This window comes from Rhinolophus hipposideros (assembly GCF_964194185.1).
Source record: "Rhinolophus hipposideros genome assembly, chromosome: X".
NCBI lineage: Eukaryota > Metazoa > Chordata > Mammalia > Chiroptera > Rhinolophidae > Rhinolophus > Rhinolophus hipposideros.
Window position 1 is genome coordinate 111,207,229 of NC_138046.1, and position 24,776 is coordinate 111,232,004.

At 40.9% G+C, this 24,776-nt stretch overlaps 2 protein-coding genes across 2 annotated transcripts; both read left to right on the plus strand.

Moving 5' to 3' along the window:
• Nucleotides 1-6,640: 6,640 nt before the first annotated feature.
• Nucleotides 6,641-8,524, plus strand: LOC308495183 (putative ATP-dependent RNA helicase DDX53; the record flags this gene model as incomplete). The annotated part of the gene is made up of 1 exon (XM_081043102.1): nucleotides 6,641-8,524. The coding sequence occupies one exon, from the start codon at nucleotides 6,641-6,643 to the stop codon at nucleotides 8,522-8,524; it is 1,884 nt and encodes a 627-aa protein (XP_080899228.1).
• An 11,772-nt stretch (nucleotides 8,525-20,296) lies between these two features.
• On the plus strand, nucleotides 20,297-22,180 carry LOC308495184 (putative ATP-dependent RNA helicase DDX53; the record flags this gene model as incomplete). Its single annotated transcript, XM_081043103.1, has 1 exon — nucleotides 20,297-22,180. One exon carries the CDS (start codon nucleotides 20,297-20,299, stop codon nucleotides 22,178-22,180), a length of 1,884 nt encoding a protein of 627 aa, XP_080899229.1.
• Between the last annotated feature and the right edge of the window lie 2,596 nt (nucleotides 22,181-24,776).

Below are 24,776 nucleotides of genomic sequence, written 5' to 3' on the forward strand. Positions count from 1 at the left end.
GAGTGAGAACTCCATTTCATACACTACTGCTCAGAGACAGGAACCAATCGGAGATAACCATGAGGTTATCTGTAGCCCATATTTGCAGGTAATACATTGAAAGTGAGCAAACCTCCTTAAAATACAGAACAGAGTTGGAGCTAATCGGGAATGGCCAGTGTTATAAAACGTTAGACCACTGATGACAGACTGAGAGTCTTGTAGAGTTTAATTCTCCCCATTACAAAGATGAGACCAATGTAAATTGCTATGTTAGTAAGCAATGGGCATAAAGAATCATAATTTCAGACGCTAAGAGAAGAAGATTGAGATAGTGCTGGCTAAGATTTTCACGTTGTTATTTTTATTTTTGATGCAACCAACATGGCTGGATGGACTAGCTCAGTACGTTTTGCATGCCCTTGTGTACTTTTTTATCAGGGGCAGGAGTGAAAGTATAACGATATGTGTATCACATGAAGCGTTTTTGGTGGACAAATAATCCAGTTCCTCATTGCTCAGCTGGCATTCCTCTGAGTTGTATTCTGCAGGGTCTCCCAAAATTCTCTAGAGGGATTACGCTTAGGTTGCCCAAGACGACCCGTAATTGATAATGCTTTCTTACACACTTTCCGTTCCTTGCCTTATTTCCTCATTCCATTACCCAGGTTTCCTGGGATCACCTCCTACAATAACACTCGTGCTTGCATTTTTGTCACAGAGTCCACTTCTAGCAAGAAACAAACAAAAGACACATTTCCATTTACAAACTACATTGCATGAGACTGAGAGGGAGATCAAGGAATACAGTTTAGGATTAAAGACCTGGAGGTTTTATTTTAGTACAGACTTAATATTAGTCAATGTGGTGTGGAGTGAGACCAGGCCCCTCACTGTAAGAAGAGCATGACTGAGTGAGATTAAAAGATATGGACACTGTGTCACCTGAGGAAGTATTAAACGAATTGGAGACATTCAACCTATAAAAGCAAAGGAAATATGGGTGAGACATCAAAGCTGCGCTTAAATTGTAAAAGGAGATGAGGTGGTCTTATTTTGAATTGTTCAGCCAAAGAAGGACTGATGCGGGCTGGGGGGGGTGGGTCCAAAAGGGAACTTAACACTCACAGTATAGTTGAAATGAGACAAAAAACACTTGGAAGCTCACATAGATAATTTGCTATGTAAATTTTCTGAGCCTGGATTTTCTTATTTGGGAAACAAAAAAGAATAATAACACTACATCCTGTGGCTGAACATAGAGAGTACAGAAACTTATCCCGTTTTCCCCCTTGCCCCCCAGCCACTTGTTTCTCCTTCCCTCCCAAATAAACTACCTGCCCTCAAATCCTTACTGCAGATTCTGCTTCTGGGGGAGACCAAACTAAAACATGTGTACATATCATTCTAATTTTTACAGTAACATTTTCTTAGTGCTAAATATTCCTTTACTTGCTGTTGTATCACATTTTCTTTTTTAAATTTTCTTAATCATTGTTTTTCAGTTACAGCTGACATGCAGTATTAATTCATATTAATTTCACGTGTAAAGCATAATGGTTAGACATTTACATAATTTATGCAGTGATCCCCCCCCCCCACAATTAGTCTAGATTTCACCTGGCACTAAATAGTGGATAATGTTGCAACAGCTATATATTATATCACATTTTTTTCTGATACTCCTGGGAACCCAAATTTTTGACCAGGCCCTGTCAGATAAATTGGTGCTTCTCTGATATGTCCTATCCTTCCTTCCAAGGATGTGAGTACTGGGGAGGAAGAGGGTACTTAAGCGTGTATGAGCAACTGTGAGCTTGTGTGTGTGTGTGTTGAAGGTATGGGAATTGGCGAATATATATGTGTGTGTGTTTACATATGTCATGTGTCATGTGTCAATATGGTGAGGGGAAAAGATAGGGAAGTCATATTTAAAAAGTATTTAAAAATTTGAATGTTGTATATTGTATTCACTATTGCTGTTTAAAATTTCAAGAGTGGAACCCTGGTAGCACCTGACCAACGCGCTGTACACCTGAAGCCGAAGTAGAATAATACTGAATGTCAACTCTAATTTCATATATGTACATGTTTTCACATGAAGGGGTTTATAGCATAGGGAAGATAATCAATGGTATTGTAACAGCTATACACGATGTCAGAGGGGTAGGAGCTTGGGGGAGGAGGGTTATCATTTTGTGAAGGGTGTAAACGTCTAAATATTATGTTGCTTTGTGCACCAGAAACAAATTTAAAACACAAAAAATGAGTCTCCAGCTTGAAAACTTGAGTCATTTCTAATTAAACACTCCTTTTGTACCAACTGTAGAATCAGGCACCAAATATACCATGTTTTCCCCTACAAATGGGAGTGCAGTGGAGGGTGAAAGGCCTTGGAGCAAATTAGAACTGTGTTTAAAGTTAGCTCAGATATTTACCATACCTTCCCATGAAGTTGGATATATTAGTTTCGTTGAAAAGTAAGTGAGCTTTTTGCAATTTACCTTTAAATCGCAATTACTTTTGAACCCACCTAATATTATGTGACGTCTATGAGTTTCAGTGTTTTCACATAAAGAAGGATGGAAATACTTATTATATGAAGTTGACGTGACGATTAAATGAGACAACTAAGTGAGATCATTTGGTAATTGCATTTTAAATGTATGTCATACAAGGCAGGACAGTGAAGTTCGCGAACTCATCCTAGGAAAAGTGCTACACACCGCATTGCTGAATATCACTAAGGTCACCTTCGAAGTACTCCCTTTGGAAAGCTATGCACGTCGACGCCAGCGCCTACTGCACACTTCAAAGTAATTTTAGAACTTTTTCTGGAATGGCCATCAGAGCTGTCGTCGTATTACCCTTGATGTCCTGAATGTCATCAAAACTTCTTCTTTTCAATATTTGCTTTATCTTGGGGTAAAGAAAGAAGTCACGGGGGCCAGATCAGCTGAGTAGGGAGGGTGTTCCAATGCAGTTATTTCTTTACTGGCTAAAACTCCCTCACAGACAGTGCCTTATGAGCTGGTGGATTGCCATGATGCAAGAGCCACGAATCGTTGGTGAACAGTTCAGGTCGTCTAACTTTTTCATGCCACCTTTACAGCCCTTCCAAATGCTACGCTTGGTTAACTGTTCATCCATTTGGTACAAATTCATAAGGTATAATCCCTCTGATATCAAAAAAAACAAAGTTAACCAACATCGTTGCAACAAGTCTGCAAACTTAATTGTCAGACCTTGTACAGTAGAAGCAAAAAACGTTCATTGCTACTTGGATCCCTTCTCTTCCTAGCTGTTCCTTTCTCTGAGTTACCGCTGCCACACTCCATCCAAGTCTCTCAGTCTGTGAACTCAAAATACCACAAATACAGCCGCTGTTCTTTATGTCAATGCATCCTGCTTTCTTCACTTGGATCTGCTTCCCTAATGAACAATGGGAATGCCATAGGACCCCTCCACTCCAGGGGCACTCCCTTTCTTTAGCATACTAAATTGAAACACCTTTGATTGTCTTACGGCTTTTGAAATTTCCCTTTTCCCTTCCCCTGACCCAAACTATTTTTCTCCATTTCCACTTTCTTCTTAACCTGCATCTTCTGTCCTAGTCGTCCAGGCTGCCCTCATCTCTCTCTCAAGGCCACATTGGTTTCTTTCCCCAAAATGATAACATCCTCCTATCTCTAATTCCACATGTCCTAATCACAAATCAGACCTACGTCTTTTATAGGTCTTTGCCTCAACTCTCCAGCCTCCCAGACCTCCCTGCAGCTCTTCTTGCCAGACATCATGATTACCTAGTAGCATTCTGAATTGTGTTTAATTGCTAACGTGCTAGATGAGTGCTTATAATTCCTTGGGTTTCACCTAACAGAAATATTGCAAAGCCAAATCAGGCTACCGGCATTAGTTTTACTTTTTTTTTGTTTTTTGCCCTAGTAAACATCTTTCAACATCATTGATAATCCTCATTTCATTTTTAAAAGTGTTATTTTACCAAAAAAAAGTAGAATGACGCAATGTTAAGATAAAAAAGTATAAATTGATAAATTTAGACTTGTTAAAATAAACATTTTATTGTCCCTATTTTCATTCTGATGTGGACCAGAGAAACTATCAGGGAAATTCTTGGACAGGTATATGGGAACCTCCACAATTGTTTCTACAGACCTACTGTTTCTATGACATGGGCAGTTGGGACCTGGAAAGTCCGTACTATGAACCAAGTGGTTTAACTATGTGTTTGTGTCTGTGTGTATGAGATAGGCATTAGTACGACATTCTGAAGATAGTGGAGCCCAGGCATAAGAAGCTTGGAACTCACTCCAAAAATCCACAACCCAAGTATAGCCATAGTAAATTACATCAGACATACCTAATTTGAAGGACATTTTATAAAATACCTGATCTTTACTTCTAAAAATAGGTAAGGTTATGAAAACTAAGGAAAGAGTGAGAAACTGTTACAAATCACACATGACAACTAAATGCAACGCAGTGTCTAGTACTAGATCCTGGGACAGAAAACACATAAATGTAAAACTGGTGGTATCAAGTCTGCAGTTTAGCTGATATTAACACACCAACGTTGATTTCTTACAGTTGACAAATGTGCCGTAGTAATGTGAGAAAAGAGTGGAGGAAACTGAAGCTGGTTGAAGAGTACGTGGCAACCCCTTGTACTACCTGTGTAACTTTTCTATAAATTTAAAATCATTCCATATACAAAGTTTAACTGATATATTGAGAAGAGGTTCCATTGGCAAAATCCTTTGGAAACTTTGGGTTAAACAATGCCCAATTGAGTTTCTCAATGCCGGTAATTATGCGAGTTTCTGAGATACCTAATACGCATTGTGATTCTAACAAAGGGGATATGGGATGGTAAGCTTCCCAACGTATTTGGCCAGAACCCTTGTGTTTCTTCAAACAGCAGGTTTCCAGAAAAATGCTGACATAGAGAAGGTTTTTCCCAGCGTGTCACAGACTTCTACCCAATATCTAATCACGTTCAAATTTTAATCAGCAACTTTGGCTGAAGAGAAAAAGATGCCATGAACACTGGCAGAAGACTTAAAACTAGAGGATACTATGATAAATGAGACAATCAGCATTAAAGTTATGTTCAATAGTCTGCTTCAATTGACCAAACTTAACAGGATGAACATAAAAGGATAAAAATATAGCCTACTTTTAGTTAGACATAGAAAAAGTACACCTGAAATCTATGTAAATTTACTAACAATTGTCACCCCAATAAATTTAATAAAAAATAATAATAAAATAAAAAAAAGAAAAAATAATCAACCATGTAAATACAGGATGATGAAGCCAATGGGCTAAAATGCCCATCACGTTCCAGTGCGCAGCCCTGTGTCTTGAGTTCATAGGTAGAATTAGTAAAATTGTCATGCTTAGTGAAGAGGATCTAAATAGGAAAGGAAAGGCCGTTTCTGCAGATTTGTTTTGTTCAGTTCTAGGAGTATGTGTCGTATCATAAAAGGTCCTCAATGAACTATTCCCAGAGGAGAAGGAACAGGATGGTGTGCGTCTTGGAAACCATGTCATATCAAGAAGTGCTTTCAAAACCAGGAATGTTACCCTGAAGAACATAAACCTTAAGGGCATTTGACAGTGGTCCTTACATGTGCAAGGATACAAGGAAAATCAATCCTATTCAGTGTAACTTTGGAAGTCGGAAGAAGGATCTCAGGAAATAAGAGGTGGCATATTTCAGTTCAACACCATCTTTGTAAACATTAAACTGCCTCACAATGGAATGGACAGCCTTGAAGCAAAGTGAGCTAGATATCCATCTGCCCAGGTTGCTGCCAGGGTGACTTCTGCATTGCACCTGATAAATGACTTCTACGTAGCCTTCTAGTTCTAAGACCTGTAAATCCATGAAACCACAGGGAAGGGAAAAAATTAAGAGGCACTGAGAAAACTAGCAAACTATTGAAAACACTCCCTAAGGTATCTTACATCCCACTCTACCTCTCTTCTAACCAGCATCCCTGAAATAATACACAGAAACTGCCTGAACAAATGCTGGCATTTAGCCAAAGAATCAGTGCCAGAATGCCATCCCTAAGTGTGTATCTAATACGCTTCTAATGGTATAATTTAAGTTACAGTAGAGGACGGGGAATTGATCAATCTATTTAGACCAAATATTATTACTCAAAAAACAATTACTGAAACAAACAAGTTGATTTTTAAAAATCCACTGCTTTTCCCTCCAATGGAAATAATTGGCTTATAAAAAGACTATGTGGATAAGTTCAAGGCCTGCGTCAAGTTTGCTCCCAAGCTGAGCCAGAACTAACAAGAGGTGAGTGATTGAGGCATCTGTGACACAAAAGTTGAGGAAACATAATCAGGGTCCCATATCACAGGCTCAGAGCCCCTGAGAGTGACTGTCACTTTAAGTTTTGCATCAGAGGTGCCTGCCTACCTCAGCCTTCACCCAGATCTGTGATTGGTCAGGCCATCAGAGCCCTTTCATGACACCACATCAGATTCCCTGGGTAACTGTCACATAGCTACCTACTGGCGATACGATCTGTTTGGTCAAGAAACGAAGAGAATGAGACTTAAGGCTACATCTTCTCCCAACCCGGGGTAAGATAGAAGCCTGCACCATTACACAGCAATGGCCGGGGCCCCAGAGTGGAGAAGGGCCGAGCCTAATCCAAGAGATCTCGGGTCTGGCAGGAATGGCAGGGGCGGCGTACGTGGGAGAGGCAGGAGCTGGAGAGGTTCCTCCAGCCACCTGGAGCCTAGGGCCTCCGCGCCCCAAGAACCACCTCTCTGCTTTAAATTAAAGAGCAGTATGATTGGTGTGGTGATTGGTCGTGGCGGGTCAAAGATAAAAGAGATCCAAGGTATGACAAAGACCAACATACAGATCATAAGAGGTGATTCTGAAGCAGAGGTAAAAATTTTTGGCCGCAAGGAAATGAAAGCAAAGGCCAAAGCAGCTATAGAAAGTCTTGTTAAAAAACAAGAAGAAACTTACAGTTCAGAATCCAGTGTTGCTAATGCTGCATCCCAATCCTCTGTTGAAAGAGACTTAAGTGCAGATAACGTTAGAGAACTTCGGCCATTGATAGATTGGGATCACGTTAAGGCAGAAGTTGTGGAGTGGGAGAAAAGAAAATGGGCAGATTTACCACCCATTAAGAAAAACTTTTACATAGAATCCCAGGCAACAAGCTCACTTTCTCAGGAACAGGTAGACACTTGGAGAAAGGAGAATTTCAATATAGTATGTGATGACTTGAAGGATGGTGAAAAACGTCCAATCCCCAACCCGATTCGTGAATTCCAAGACCCTTTTCAGCACTATCCTGAAGTGATGAAAAACATAGCAAAAGCAGGATTTCAAAAGCCAACGCCAATTCAATCACAGGCATGGCCAATTGTTTTACAAGGGATAGATCTTATAGGAATCGCACAGACTGGAACAGGCAAAACATTGTCTTATTTATTACCTGGGATTATTCATCTCAATTCTCAACCAATAGCTAGAGAACAAAGGAATGGACCTGGCATGCTGGTCCTCACACCGACTAGAGAATTAGCTCTTCAGGTGGAAGCTGAATGTTCTAAGTATTCATGTAAGGGTCTTAAAACTGTTTGTATCTATGGTGGTGGAAATAGAGAAAGACAAATAAAAGAGATTGCCAAAGGTGTCGACATCATTATTGCAACTCCTGGACGACTGAATGACCTGCAAATGAATAAACTCGTCAATCTGAGAAGCATAACCTACGTAGTCTTAGATGAGGCTGATAAAATGCTGGATTTGGGGTTCGAATGTCAGATAATGAAGATTTTATTAGATGTGCGCCCAGACCGGCAGACTGTTATGACAAGTGCAACTTGGCCAGAAACCATCCGTCACCTTGCACAATCTTATTTGAAAGAGCCTATGATTGTTTACGTTGGTACTCTGGATCTAGCTGCTGTAAATACAGTGAAGCAAAATATAATTGTTACCACAGAAGAAGCAAAACGATCTCTTCTACAAGAATTCCTACAGAGCATGCTGCCCAAAGACAAAGTCGTCGTGTTTGTCAGCAGAAAAATTGTTGCTGATGACTTATCCAGTGATTTAAGCATCCAAGGCATACCTGTACAATCACTGCATAGCAACAGAGAACAGAGTGATCGTGAGCAAGCATTAGAAGAGTTTAAAAGTGGATGTGTGAAAATATTGATTGCTACTGATTTAGCATCCCGAGGTCTCGATGTTGACGATGTCACACACATATATAATTATGACTTCCCACGGAATATTGAAGAATATGTACACAGAGTAGGGCGTACAGGAAGAGCAGGGAAGACCGGCGTATCTATTAGCCTTGTGACTCAAAATGATTGGAAGATTGCCCCGGAATTAATTAAAATTCTGGAAAAAGCAAATCAAAGTGTCCCAGAAGACCTTGTAACAATGATTGAACAACACAAGTTAGGCAAAGAAAAAAAGTACCCAGGAAAATATTCCAAAAACTCTCAAGGAAGACCCAAGTAGTCTGGTTGATGTCTACATTGAAAAGTTGTCCCTGGCTACTAGAAGATTCAAGACATGTTAAAGATATGCAGTATTCAAGATACATAAGGAAGTATCGGAAACATACCAGCAGTTTAAAGACATGTGACCAATTCTTAATACCACTAAGCTTTCAATATTGGGTCTGTTCCTTAATAAAATCGAATGTTATGAAAACGAGAGAGTGAGAGATTATGTGGGGAAGAAATAAATATGTATTGGTTAAAGTTTAGTCTGTAGCATAGCGTGCCGTGTCCTTCTGTGTCTTCCCTGAAAGACTTGGTAGAAGACAACGGGGGGGCTTTCCTTGCTTTAAAATAGTTGTACTGAATTGAAACATAGCTTTTATCAAACTATCCCACTCGAAATACTGTTTTCACCCAGTGCGGCGCAACAAATTTCCCCAAAATTCCTCCACTATCATTCCCTAACATTTTTTAAGTCATAAGAAGACAACAGCTAAATCTAAAAGATGCAAAATTCTATTTTTTTTTCCATATAAATGTGACTAACAGCAGGGTGTCTGACTCAGTGGGAATCAGATACTCATTCAGTCTCTTACTAACCATTGATTCCATATTGGAGGGAGGTCACTTGCCTTTAGAAACCTCACTTTCTTCACTAGTAACTGGGGATAGTTGGGAAGAGGAAGCAGCAGAGAGAAAGGGAGAGAGAGGTGAGGGAAACTAGTTTGACAGTTGAGGATGACTTCAAAAGACAGCCAGGCTTTCTAATGTGCAAAGTTCAAAAAGCATGGTTATCTTAGACCAGGACTAGTTACACGGTGGGTGAAGGTGTTCTGATCCTATAGCTGTAATTCACACAGCTGTTAGTACATGAAGTCTGGTGTGAAAGGCTACTGTGGTCCCAGGCAACTTGCCAATGCGAAAGCCTTTGGGATTATTCAACCCTCAGGAACAGGTAATTGGTGAGGTGTCAGGACCCCACCCAAGCAGCCTATGGTTCAGGGTGGGATTTTGTTGCCAATGGAACTTTGGAATGTTGGGGAGAAGGAAACAGGATGAAAGCTTGTTGTGTACACTGTTTCAACGTGAGGTGGGGCTTACGTGAGGCAGAGTCCATGTGGTACACTTGACGCCGATGACAGCAAGGCTGATTCCAGCCCCAGTGGAAAGATGCTGGTAAAAGTTGCTGGTAAAATTCATGCCAGGATCAGGCCTTGTGGGGGAGCCAGCTTTTGGTGAGTGAGGTAGGTGTGTCTGGCAAATCAGGAACTGACACCCACTCCCAGACAGGCCCAACAATCATCACTGCTGTGTCACTGCACCCGTGCAATAAGGGGGAGTAGTGTACTGATCATGAGCAAGGCTATATTACATAGATTGAAATGCGAGTTTCAGCTCTTCTACTTACTATTTGTACGACACCAGGGAAGTTACCTAACTAAGCCTCGGTTTCCTCTGTTGTAAAATGGGGTTACAATGCTATTGATCTCCTCGGGTGGTTGTGAAGGTAAAATGAGACAGGTCACATCAAGTGCACATAATACCACGTCAGTAAATGTTAGCTATCCTTACCGGGGCTATTATTCAATTCATCCTTCCAAGTCGGGGCACTGATTTGTGTCTCTCAGGCTTTGATCTAGGTGGAAAGATGGAGTGTTTTCCCGTCAAGTCTTTTCAACACAGTACACTGTGATGGAAGGCCTTGCTACTTAGTGTGGTCTGCAAACCAAAGCATCACCTGGGAACTTGTTCAAAAGACAGAAGCTCGGGCTCCATCCTTGTCCTCCTGAATCAGAGTGTGCATTTTCACAAGATCCACCGGATAATTTCTACGCACATTAGAATTGAAGAAGACTTGTATAATGGATTACCTTATGATTGGTATCCTGCTTTCACCAATTACTGCCCACATAAACTTGTTCAAGTTCCTTAACTTCTCTGAGTATAGCTCCCCATTTGTAAAAATAGAACAACTAATATGTGTTATCCCTGTGAAGAGTATATGAAATAACATATGTTAAAGTTCTTACCCGTGCTCTAGCCGTGTATAGGCAGTGCAGCCTCTGATTCCTAGGAGGTAATAATGACAAGTAATTTTCAGGGCTCCAGATGTGGTCAGCTCTCGCTAGGCCTTTGGCTTTATGGGCCCTCACTATGATCCTAAAACAGTAGAGCTTTAGTGAATTAAAGTAAATAATTCCTGTCTTTCTCCAGCTTGATTGAGGCATAATAGACAAATAAAATTATATATATACTCAAGGTATGCAATGTGATGATTTGATATACATGTATACTGGAAATGATTACCACAGCCTAGTTACTTAACACATCCATCACCTCCCATAGTTAATACATATCCCAAAGCAGTTAGACACTTTTTCTGTAAGGACCACATAGTGATTATTTTTGGCTTTGTGGGCCCCATGGTCTCAGTAATGACTACTCCCCTCTGCCCTATTAGTGAGAAAACAGCTATAGACAGTGTGTAAATAAAAGACATGGCTCTGTTCCCCCAAAATGTACAAAACAGGCGGCATGACACATTATAAGGAAAAAAAAGAAATTTGGGGCAGAGCTTAGCATTCATTTCTAAGCCCTCCCCACAATGACTTTGGGGGACTTAGGAAAAAGCAGATACGATCACAGTACAGGCTGTGTCTTGGAACTGAGACGTATGGCTGAAAAGTGTGGGAACACATCTTTCCATTGAGAGCTGAGTATTGCTTCTCAATGACCAGCAAGGTTGTGTTTGGGAGTGTGTCTATTCCTGGAGCAATGTCTCTTCGTTCACTGTCTCCTCATGCCTAGAGCCTTCCTGGCCCTAACCTACTCTTCTAAACTTGCCAAAGAGTCACATCATATTCCTCAGAAACAATCTTTTAACAACACGGGTCATGCATTAGCAAGGGAGTAGATTGTGATAAATTGTGTGTGTTTCCAGGTGCCAGGCTTGCTGGGCCTCTAGTTTTGAGCAGGGAAGGACAAGGGCACAGCAGAGACCAGAGGGCCCTAGGACGGTGGACCCAGCTGTAGAGTTACGTGTCTTAAGCTTTAGTAAGTTTGCGTTCAGAAAATAGTGACATGGATGTAAGGTACAGCATAGACAGTAATCAATGATGTTTCAACAACTATGTGTAGTTCCAGGTGGGTAGTAGACTAATTGCGGGGATCACTGCAAAAATTACATAAATGTCTAACCACTATGCTGTGCAACTGAAACAATATGAAATAATACTGAATGTCCACTGTAACTGAGAAAAATAAACAATTAAGAAGAAAAGACTCGGACTACCATTGTATCCAGAAGATTCGGGTGGTGGGTGGGCTCTTGACAGCAGGAATCGCTGGGCTGCAGTTTTCTTTCCAGGGGACTTGATTGAGGTTGAGGCAGAACCTGAGCAAGTAGAAAGACCAGGCTCCAGATCTCCAGGAAAAGATGCTGGCAAGGGGCTAGGGGACTAAAGCCAAGGTGGAGCAATCCCAGTACTGGACGTGAAGCCCAGGAATGTGGAATGGGTATGGCAGTAGGAGCACTATTAGGCCTGCTGTCATCACAGACAGGCTGTAAGGCTTCTATGTCTGCTGTGGGGCACGGGACAATCAAATTAGGACTGGCTGGCACAAGGCCCTAGATTGGTATATGCAATTTTAAGTTTTTCGGTATCACTGGATGCTGCAGTTGCTCCACATATTTTTTTTTGAATTTATTTATTGGGGTGACAATTGTTAATGAAATTACATAATTTCAGGTGTACAAGCTCTACATATTTTAAATGTCATGGCTTTGTGGAGTATGTTGCCTTTGGAGAAACACAGGGAAATACACTTGTGTGAGTGCCTGGTGGGCTTTTGTGGCAGTCAGACTGCTCAGCGAGATTCCAGAAAACCTATTGTACTGTAAAGGCTGGGTGCTCTTGGGATTGTGTATCAGTCAGGGTCCAGTGAGGAGGCAGGAACCTCCTCAGCAACACCAAGTCCTCACTTACCATTGTCAATAGCTTCTGCTACTCTAAGCGAAAGTACACATAAGGAAACCAGTTTGACAGTATGCTAATTGATACAACGAGAATTGTGCTCCTGCAGCATCTCATCAACATTAGAACGAAATGATGTTATCCTGCTGTACTGGACCGGGGAAAATCTGTACCTAGGAGTAAAGCATTGTTAACAAGGTTTACCATTGTTGACTGAGCCACTAAACAGTGAAAAAGAAAACGCTAAGTGAAAAAGAAAGCACTAAGGAATCAGGGAAGGAGCAACTACAGGAAACAACACTCACCTCTGGGGCTAGGGAAACAGACAGAAGAGGTAGGACCACTTAAAATTTAACCCCTCAGAGGAGTGTTTCCACAGAGTTAAACCCTGATCCTCAAGGATGGTTGTTTCGGGTGTTTCTGAGGGGAGAGTAATGAAGGGGTCCTACAAGGGTTGAAAACTGCAAACTGCATTCAGCTGCTGTCACGGGATGGCACTGCCACTGCAGTGGAGGAGTGTTGGTGGAGAAATCATCCCAGGAAGCAGGCAGGGAGGAGCAACTCCTTCCTCCTTCCTCTAGCCCTGCAGGCCCCTCTAGAGCCTAACAGAGCTCCAGCCAGCAAATCAGAAATGTGAATCCACATCACAAAGCAGCCCAGGGAAGAGGGGGCAGGTAGGACTTGAGAGAGAGTGAAATGATAACCCACAGTACTTTTCTGCTTTTCTGGGAAAAGCTCTGTGGCTCTGCTGGGCCTGTCTGTCCACTGAGATGACAAATGTCTCGGGATAACCTTCCCAATTGCTGGATCATACTTCCTTCCCAGCACCTGTAGGCTGATCCACAGAAAATCCCGTGGTGGGCTCTCAGAAAGCACTGTGCATTGCATGACCAACGAGATGAAATCAGGGTTCTAGATCTTCTGATCCTGGAGACGGAAATGAACACCACATTTTTCTATTATTATTTTTTATAGAAAAATAAAATTCATGTTCCTGTGTTTGCACACAGGATTTGGGCATGAAATGACCAAATGGCAGACTGATTGTAGCCAGAGCAAATGATTGGTTTTTGTGACAAGAAAATCAGAGGCAATGATTTCTACTGGGGAGTTTTTTAGAAAAACATACATGCTAGAACGTGTTGTGCCTCCTTCAGAAATTCAGGGCAGTCAGAGTGAGAACTCCATTTCATACACTACTGCTCAGAGACAGGAACCAATCGGAGATAACCATGAGGTTATCTGTAGCCCATATTTGCAGGTAATACATTGAAAGTGAGCAAACCTCCTTAAAATACAGAACAGAGTTGGAGCTAATCGGGAATGGCCAGTGTTATAAAACGTTAGACCACTGATGACAGACTGAGAGTCTTGTAGAGTTTAATTCTCCCCATTACAAAGATGAGACCAATGTAAATTGCTATGTTAGTAAGCAATGGGCATAAAGAATCATAATTTCAGACGCTAAGAGAAGAAGATTGAGATAGTGCTGGCTAAGATTTTCACGTTGTTATTTTTATTTTTGATGCAACCAACATGGCTGGATGGACTAGCTCAGTACGTTTTGCATGCCCTTGTGTACTTTTTTATCAGGGGCAGGAGTGAAAGTATAACGATATGTGTATCACATGAAGCGTTTTTGGTGGACAAATAATCCAGTTCCTCATTGCTCAGCTGGCATTCCTCTGAGTTGTATTCTGCAGGGTCTCCCAAAATTCTCTAGAGGGATTACGCTTAGGTTGCCCAAGACGACCCGTAATTGATAATGCTTTCTTACACACTTTCCGTTCCTTGCCTTATTTCCTCATTCCATTACCCAGGTTTCCTGGGATCACCTCCTACAATAACACTCGTGCTTGCATTTTTGTCACAGAGTCCACTTCTAGCAAGAAACAAACAAAAGACACATTTCCATTTACAAACTACATTGCATGAGACTGAGAGGGAGATCAAGGAATACAGTTTAGGATTAAAGACCTGGAGGTTTTATTTTAGTACAGACTTAATATTAGTCAATGTGGTGTGGAGTGAGACCAGGCCCCTCACTGTAAGAAGAGCATGACTGAGTGAGATTAAAAGATATGGACACTGTGTCACCTGAGGAAGTATTAAACGAATTGGAGACATTCAACCTATAAAAGCAAAGGAAATATGGGTGAGACATCAAAGCTGCGCTTAAATTGTAAAAGGAGATGAGGTGGTCTTATTTTGAATTGTTCAGCCAAAGAAGGACTGATGCGGGCTGGGGGGGGTGGGTCCAAAAGGGAACTTAACACTCACAGTATAGTTGAAATGAGACAAAAAACACTTGGAAGCTCACATAGATAATTTGCTATGTAAATTTTCTGAGCCTGGATTTTCTTATTTGGGAAACAAAAAAGAATAATAACACTACATCCTGTGGCTGAACATAGAGAGTACAGAAACTTATCCCGTTTTCCCCCTTGCCCCCCAGCCACTTGTTTCTCCTTCCCTCCCAAATAAACTACCTGCCCTCAAATCCTTACTGCAGATTCTGCTTCTGGGGGAGACCAAACTAAAACATGTGTACATATCATTCTAATTTTTACAGTAACATTTTCTTAGTGCTAAATATTCCTTTACTTGCTGTTGTATCACATTTTCTTTTTTAAATTTTCTTAATCATTGTTTTTCAGTTACAGCTGACATGCAGTATTAATTCATATTAATTTCACGTGTAAAGCATAATGGTTAGACATTTACATAATTTATGCAGTGATCCCCCCCCCCCACAATTAGTCTAGATTTCACCTGGCACTAAATAGTGGATAATGTTGCAACAGCTATATATTATATCACATTTTTTTCTGATACTCCTGGGAACCCAAATTTTTGACCAGGCCCTGTCAGATAAATTGGTGCTTCTCTGATATGTCCTATCCTTCCTTCCAAGGATGTGAGTACTGGGGAGGAAGAGGGTACTTAAGCGTGTATGAGCAACTGTGAGCTTGTGTGTGTGTGTGTTGAAGGTATGGGAATTGGCGAATATATATGTGTGTGTGTTTACATATGTCATGTGTCATGTGTCAATATGGTGAGGGGAAAAGATAGGGAAGTCATATTTAAAAAGTATTTAAAAATTTGAATGTTGTATATTGTATTCACTATTGCTGTTTAAAATTTCAAGAGTGGAACCCTGGTAGCACCTGACCAACGCGCTGTACACCTGAAGCCGAAGTAGAATAATACTGAATGTCAACTCTAATTTCATATATGTACATGTTTTCACATGAAGGGGTTTATAGCATAGGGAAGATAATCAATGGTATTGTAACAGCTATACACGATGTCAGAGGGGTAGGAGCTTGGGGGAGGAGGGTTATCATTTTGTGAAGGGTGTAAACGTCTAAATATTATGTTGCTTTGTGCACCAGAAACAAATTTAAAACACAAAAAATGAGTCTCCAGCTTGAAAACTTGAGTCATTTCTAATTAAACACTCCTTTTGTACCAACTGTAGAATCAGGCACCAAATATACCATGTTTTCCCCTACAAATGGGAGTGCAGTGGAGGGTGAAAGGCCTTGGAGCAAATTAGAACTGTGTTTAAAGTTAGCTCAGATATTTACCATACCTTCCCATGAAGTTGGATATATTAGTTTCGTTGAAAAGTAAGTGAGCTTTTTGCAATTTACCTTTAAATCGCAATTACTTTTGAACCCACCTAATATTATGTGACGTCTATGAGTTTCAGTGTTTTCACATAAAGAAGGATGGAAATACTTATTATATGAAGTTGACGTGACGATTAAATGAGACAACTAAGTGAGATCATTTGGTAATTGCATTTTAAATGTATGTCATACAAGGCAGGACAGTGAAGTTCGCGAACTCATCCTAGGAAAAGTGCTACACACCGCATTGCTGAATATCACTAAGGTCACCTTCGAAGTACTCCCTTTGGAAAGCTATGCACGTCGACGCCAGCGCCTACTGCACACTTCAAAGTAATTTTAGAACTTTTTCTGGAATGGCCATCAGAGCTGTCGTCGTATTACCCTTGATGTCCTGAATGTCATCAAAACTTCTTCTTTTCAATATTTGCTTTATCTTGGGGTAAAGAAAGAAGTCACGGGGGCCAGATCAGCTGAGTAGGGAGGGTGTTCCAATGCAGTTATTTCTTTACTGGCTAAAACTCCCTCACAGACAGTGCCTTATGAGCTGGTGGATTGCCATGATGCAAGAGCCACGAATCGTTGGTGAACAGTTCAGGTCGTCTAACTTTTTCATGCCACCTTTACAGCCCTTCCAAATGCTACGCTTGGTTAACTGTTCATCCATTTGGTACAAATTCATAAGGTATAATCCCTCTGATATCAAAAAAAACAAAGTTAACCAACATCGTTGCAACAAGTCTGCAAACTTAATTGTCAGACCTTGTACAGTAGAAGCAAAAAACGTTCATTGCTACTTGGATCCCTTCTCTTCCTAGCTGTTCCTTTCTCTGAGTTACCGCTGCCACACTCCATCCAAGTCTCTCAGTCTGTGAACTCAAAATACCACAAATACAGCCGCTGTTCTTTATGTCAATGCATCCTGCTTTCTTCACTTGGATCTGCTTCCCTAATGAACAATGGGAATGCCATAGGACCCCTCCACTCCAGGGGCACTCCCTTTCTTTAGCATACTAAATTGAAACACCTTTGATTGTCTTACGGCTTTTGAAATTTCCCTTTTCCCTTCCCCTGACCCAAACTATTTTTCTCCATTTCCACTTTCTTCTTAACCTGCATCTTCTGTCCTAGTCGTCCAGGCTGCCCTCATCTCTCTCTCAAGGCCACATTGGTTTCTTTCCCCAAAATGATAACATCCTCCTATCTCTAATTCCACATGTCCTAATCACAAATCAGACCTACGTCTTTTATAGGTCTTTGCCTCAACTCTCCAGCCTCCCAGACCTCCCTGCAGCTCTTCTTGCCAGACATCATGATTACCTAGTAGCATTCTGAATTGTGTTTAATTGCTAACGTGCTAGATGAGTGCTTATAATTCCTTGGGTTTCACCTAACAGAAATATTGCAAAGCCAAATCAGGCTACTGGCATTAGTTTTACTTTTTTTTTTGTTTTTTGCCCTAGTAAACATCTTTCAACATCATTGATAATCCTCATTTCATTTTTAAAAGTGTTATTTTACCAAAAAAAAGTAGAATGACGCAATGTTAAGATAAAAAAGTATAAATTGATAAATTTAGACTTGTTAAAATAAACATTTTATTGTCCCTATTTTCATTCTGATGTGGACCAGAGAAACTATCAGGGAAATTCTTGGACAGGTATATGGGAACCTCCACAATTGTTTCTACAGACCTACTGTTTCTATGACATGGGCAGTTGGGACCTGGAAAGTCCGTACTATGAACCAAGTGGTTTAACTATGTGTTTGTGTCTGTGTGTATGAGATAGGCATTAGTACGACATTCTGAAGATAGTGGAGCCCAGGCATAAGAAGCTTGGAACTCACTCCAAAAATCCACAACCCAAGTATAGCCATAGTAAATTACATCAGACATACCTAATTTGAAGGACATTTTATAAAATACCTGATCTTTACTTCTAAAAATAGGTAAGGTTATGAAAACTAAGGAAAGAGTGAGAAACTGTTACAAATCACACATGACAACTAAATGCAACGCAGTGTCTAGTACTAGATCCTGGGACAGAAAACACATAAATGTAAAACTGGTGGTATCAAGTCTGCAGTTTAGCTGATATTAACACACCAACGTTGATTTCTTACAGTTGACAAATGTGCCGTAGTAATGTGAGAAAAGAGTGGAGGAAACTGAAGCTGGTTGAAGAGTACGTGGCAACCCCTTGTACTACCTGTGTAACTTTTCTATAAATTTAAAATCATTCCATATACAAAGTTTAACTGATATATTGAGAAGAGGTTCCATTGGCAAAATCCTTTGGAAACTTTGGGTTAAACAATGCCCAATTGAGTTTCTCAATGCCGGTAATTATGCGAGTTTCTGAGATACCTAATACGCATTGTGATTCTAACAAAGGGGATATGGGATGGTAAGCTTCCCAACGTATTTGGCCAGAACCCTTGTGTTTCTTCAAACAGCAGGTTTCCAGAAAAATGCTGACATAGAGAAGGTTTTTCCCAGCGTGTCACAGACTTCTACCCAATATCTAATCACGTTCAAATTTTAATCAGCAACTTTGGCTGAAGAGAAAAAGATGCCATGAACACTGGCAGAAGACTTAAAACTAGAGGATACTATGATAAATGAGACAATCAGCATTAAAGTTATGTTCAATAGTCTGCTTCAATTGACCAAACTTAACAGGATGAACATAAAAGGATAAAAATATAGCCTACTTTTAGTTAGACATAGAAAAAGTACACCTGAAATCTATGTAAATTTACTAACAATTGTCACCCCAATAAATTTAATAAAAAATAATAATAAAATAAAAAAAAGAAAAAATAATCAACCATGTAAATACAGGATGATGAAGCCAATGGGCTAAAATGCCCATCACGTTCCAGTGCGCAGCCCTGTGTCTTGAGTTCATAGGTAGAATTAGTAAAATTGTCATGCTTAGTGAAGAGGATCTAAATAGGAAAGGAAAGGCCGTTTCTGCAGATTTGTTTTGTTCAGTTCTAGGAGTATGTGTCGTATCATAAAAGGTCCTCAATGAACTATTCCCAGAGGAGAAGGAACAGGATGGTGTGCGTCTTGGAAACCATGTCATATCAAGAAGTGCTTTCAAAACCAGGAATGTTACCCTGAAGAACATAAACCTTAAGGGCATTTGACAGTGGTCCTTACATGTGCAAGGATACAAGGAAAATCAATCCTATTCAGTGTAACTTTGGAAGTCGGAAGAAGGATCTCAGGAAATAAGAGGTGGCATATTTCAGTTCAACACCATCTTTGTAAACATTAAACTGCCTCACAATGGAATGGACAGCCTTGAAGCAAAGTGAGCTAGATATCCATCTGCCCAGGTTGCTGCCAGGGTGACTTCTGCATTGCACCTGATAAATGACTTCTACGTAGCCTTCTAGTTCTAAGACCTGTAAATCCATGAAACCACAGGGAAGGGAAAAAATTAAGAGGCACTGAGAAAACTAGCAAACTATTGAAAACACTCCCTAAGGTATCTTACATCCCACTCTACCTCTCTTCTAACCAGCATCCCTGAAATAATACACAGAAACTGCCTGAACAAATGCTGGCATTTAGCCAAAGAATCAGTGCCAGAATGCCATCCCTAAGTGTGTATCTAATACGCTTCTAATGGTATAATTTAAGTTACAGTAGAGGACGGGGAATTGATCAATCTATTTAGACCAAATATTATTACTCAAAAAACAATTACTGAAACAAACAAGTTGATTTTTAAAAATCCACTGCTTTTCCCTCCAATGGAAATAATTGGCTTATAAAAAGACTATGTGGATAAGTTCAAGGCCTGCGTCAAGTTTGCTCCCAAGCTGAGCCAGAACTAACAAGAGGTGAGTGATTGAGGCATCTGTGACACAAAAGTTGAGGAAACATAATCAGGGTCCCATATCACAGGCTCAGAGCCCCTGAGAGTGACTGTCACTTTAAGTTTTGCATCAGAGGTGCCTGCCTACCTCAGCCTTCACCCAGATCTGTGATTGGTCAGGCCATCAGAGCCCTTTCATGACACCACATCAGATTCCCTGGGTAACTGTCACATAGCTACCTACTGGCGATACGATCTGTTTGGTCAAGAAACGAAGAGAATGAGACTTAAGGCTACATCTTCTCCCAACCCGGGGTAAGATAGAAGCCTGCACCATTACACAGCAATGGCCGGGGCCCCAGAGTGGAGAAGGGCCGAGCCTAATCCAAGAGATCTCGGGTCTGGCAGGAATGGCAGGGGCGGCGTACGTGGGAGAGGCAGGAGCTGGAGAGGTTCCTCCAGCCACCTGGAGCCTAGGGCCTCCGCGCCCCAAGAACCACCTCTCTGCTTTAAATTAAAGAGCAGTATGATTGGTGTGGTGATTGGTCGTGGCGGGTCAAAGATAAAAGAGATCCAAGGTATGACAAAGACCAACATACAGATCATAAGAGGTGATTCTGAAGCAGAGGTAAAAATTTTTGGCCGCAAGGAAATGAAAGCAAAGGCCAAAGCAGCTATAGAAAGTCTTGTTAAAAAACAAGAAGAAACTTACAGTTCAGAATCCAGTGTTGCTAATGCTGCATCCCAATCCTCTGTTGAAAGAGACTTAAGTGCAGATAACGTTAGAGAACTTCGGCCATTGATAGATTGGGATCACGTTAAGGCAGAAGTTGTGGAGTGGGAGAAAAGAAAATGGGCAGATTTACCACCCATTAAGAAAAACTTTTACATAGAATCCCAGGCAACAAGCTCACTTTCTCAGGAACAGGTAGACACTTGGAGAAAGGAGAATTTCAATATAGTATGTGATGACTTGAAGGATGGTGAAAAACGTCCAATCCCCAACCCGATTCGTGAATTCCAAGACCCTTTTCAGCACTATCCTGAAGTGATGAAAAACATAGCAAAAGCAGGATTTCAAAAGCCAACGCCAATTCAATCACAGGCATGGCCAATTGTTTTACAAGGGATAGATCTTATAGGAATCGCACAGACTGGAACAGGCAAAACATTGTCTTATTTATTACCTGGGATTATTCATCTCAATTCTCAACCAATAGCTAGAGAACAAAGGAATGGACCTGGCATGCTGGTCCTCACACCGACTAGAGAATTAGCTCTTCAGGTGGAAGCTGAATGTTCTAAGTATTCATGTAAGGGTCTTAAAACTGTTTGTATCTATGGTGGTGGAAATAGAGAAAGACAAATAAAAGAGATTGCCAAAGGTGTCGACATCATTATTGCAACTCCTGGACGACTGAATGACCTGCAAATGAATAAACTCGTCAATCTGAGAAGCATAACCTACGTAGTCTTAGATGAGGCTGATAAAATGCTGGATTTGGGGTTCGAATGTCAGATAATGAAGATTTTATTAGATGTGCGCCCAGACCGGCAGACTGTTATGACAAGTGCAACTTGGCCAGAAACCATCCGTCACCTTGCACAATCTTATTTGAAAGAGCCTATGATTGTTTACGTTGGTACTCTGGATCTAGCTGCTGTAAATACAGTGAAGCAAAATATAATTGTTACCACAGAAGAAGCAAAACGATCTCTTCTACAAGAATTCCTACAGAGCATGCTGCCCAAAGACAAAGTCGTCGTGTTTGTCAGCAGAAAAATTGTTGCTGATGACTTATCCAGTGATTTAAGCATCCAAGGCATACCTGTACAATCACTGCATAGCAACAGAGAACAGAGTGATCGTGAGCAAGCATTAGAAGAGTTTAAAAGTGGATGTGTGAAAATATTGATTGCTACTGATTTAGCATCCCGAGGTCTCGATGTTGACGATGTCACACACATATATAATTATGACTTCCCACGGAATATTGAAGAATATGTACACAGAGTAGGGCGTACAGGAAGAGCAGGGAAGACCGGCGTATCTATTAGCCTTGTGACTCAAAATGATTGGAAGATTGCCCCGGAATTAATTAAAATTCTGGAAAAAGCAAATCAAAGTGTCCCAGAAGACCTTGTAACAATGATTGAACAACACAAGTTAGGCAAAGAAAAAAAGTACCCAGGAAAATATTCCAAAAACTCTCAAGGAAGACCCAAGTAGTCTGGTTGATGTCTACATTGAAAAGTTGTCCCTGGCTACTAGAAGATTCAAGACATGTTAAAGATATGCAGTATTCAAGATACATAAGGAAGTATCGGAAACATACCAGCAGTTTAAAGACATGTGACCAATTCTTAATACCACTAAGCTTTCAATATTGGGTCTGTTCCTTAATAAAATCGAATGTTATGAAAACGAGAGAGTGAGAGATTATGTGGGGAAGAAATAAATATGTATTGGTTAAAGTTTAGTCTGTAGCATAGCGTGCCGTGTCCTTCTGTGTCTTCCCTGAAAGACTTGGTAGAAGACAACGGGGGGGCTTTCCTTGCTTTAAAATAGTTGTACTGAATTGAAACATAGCTTTTATCAAACTATCCCACTCGAAATACTGTTTTCACCCAGTGCGGCGCAACAAATTTCCCCAAAATTCCTCCACTATCATTCCCTAACATTTTTTAAGTCATAAGAAGACAACAGCTAAATCTAAAAGATGCAAAATTCTATTTTTTTTTCCATATAAATGTGACTAACAGCAGGGTGTCTGACTCAGTGGGAATCAGATACTCATTCAGTCTCTTACTAACCATTGATTCCATATTGGAGGGAGGTCACTTGCCTTTAGAAACCTCACTTTCTTCACTAGTAACTGGGGATAGTTGGGAAGAGGAAGCAGCAGAGAGAAAGGGAGAGAGAGGTGAGGGAAACTAGTTTGACAGTTGAGGATGACTTCAAAAGACAGCCAGGCTTTCTAATGTGCAAAGTTCAAAAAGCATGGTTATCTTAGACCAGGACTAGTTACACGGTGGGTGAAGGTGTTCTGACCCTATAGCTGTAATTCACACAGCTGTTAGTACATGAAGTCTGGTGTGAAAGGCTACTGTGGTCCCAGGCAACTTGCCAATGCGAAAGCCTTTGGGATTATTCAACCCTCAGGAACAGGTAATTGGTGAGGTGTCAGGACCCCACCCAAGCAGCCTATGGTTCAGGGTGGGATTTTGTTGCCAATGGAACTTTGGAATGTTGGGGAGAAGGAAACAGGATGAAAGCTTGTTGTGTACACTGTTTCAACGTGAGGTGGGGCTTACGTGAGGCAGAGTCCATGTGGTACACTTGACGCCGATGACAGCAAGGCTGATTCCAGCCCCAGTGGAAAGATGCTGGTAAAAGTTGCTGGTAAAATTCATGCCAGGATCAGGCCTTGTGGGGGAGCCAGCTTTTGGTGAGTGAGGTAGGTGTGTCTGGCAAATCAGGAACTGACACCCACTCCCAGACAGGCCCAACAATCATCACTGCTGTGTCACTGCACCCGTGCAATAAGGGGGAGTAGTGTACTGATCATGAGCAAGGCTATATTACATAGATTGAAATGCGAGTTTCAGCTCTTCTACTTACTATTTGTACGACACCAGGGAAGTTACCTAACTAAGCCTCGGTTTCCTCTGTTGTAAAATGGGGTTACAATGCTATTGATCTCCTCGGGTGGTTGTGAAGGTAAAATGAGACAGGTCACATCAAGTGCACATAATACCACGTCAGTAAATGTTAGCTATCCTTACCGGGGCTATTATTCAATTCATCCTTCCAAGTCGGGGCACTGATTTGTGTCTCTCAGGCTTTGATCTAGGTGGAAAGATGGAGTGTTTTCCCGTCAAGTCTTTTCAACACAGTACACTGTGATGGAAGGCCTTGCTACTTAGTGTGGTCTGCAAACCAAAGCATCACCTGGGAACTTGTTCAAAAGACAGAAGCTCGGGCTCCATCCTTGTCCTCCTGAATCAGAGTGTGCATTTTCACAAGATCCACCGGATAATTTCTACGCACATTAGAATTGAAGAAGACTTGTATAATGGATTACCTTATGATTGGTATCCTGCTTTCACCAATTACTGCCCACATAAACTTGTTCAAGTTACTTAACTTCTCTGAGTATAGCTCCCCATTTGTAAAAATAGAACAACTAATATGTGTTATCCCTGTGAAGAGTATATGAAATAACATATGTTAAAGTTCTTACCCGTGCTCTAGCCGTGTATAGGCAGTGCAGCCTCTGATTCCTAGGAGGTAATAATGACAAGTAATTTTCAGGGCTCCAGATGTGGTCAGCTCTCGCTAGGCCTTTGGCTTTATGGGCCCTCACTATGATCCTAAAACAGTAGAGCTTTAGTGAATTAAAGTAAATAATTCCTGTCTTTCTCCAGCTTGATTGAGGCATAATAGACAAATAAAATTATATATATACTCAAGGTATGCAATGTGATGATTTGATATACATGTATACTGGAAATGATTACCACAGCCTAGTTACTTAACACATCCATCACCTCCCATAGTTAATACATATCCCAAAGCAGTTAGACACTTTTTCTGTAAGGACCACATAGTGATTATTTTTGGCTTTGTGGGCCCCATGGTCTCAGTAATGACTACTCCCCTCTGCCCTATTAGTGAGAAAACAGCTATAGACAGTGTGTAAATAAAAGACATGGCTCTGTTCCCCCAAAATGTACAAAACAGGCGGCATGACACATTATAAGGAAAAAAAAGAAATTTGGGGCAGAGCTTAGCATTCATTTCTAAGCCCTCCCCACAATGACTT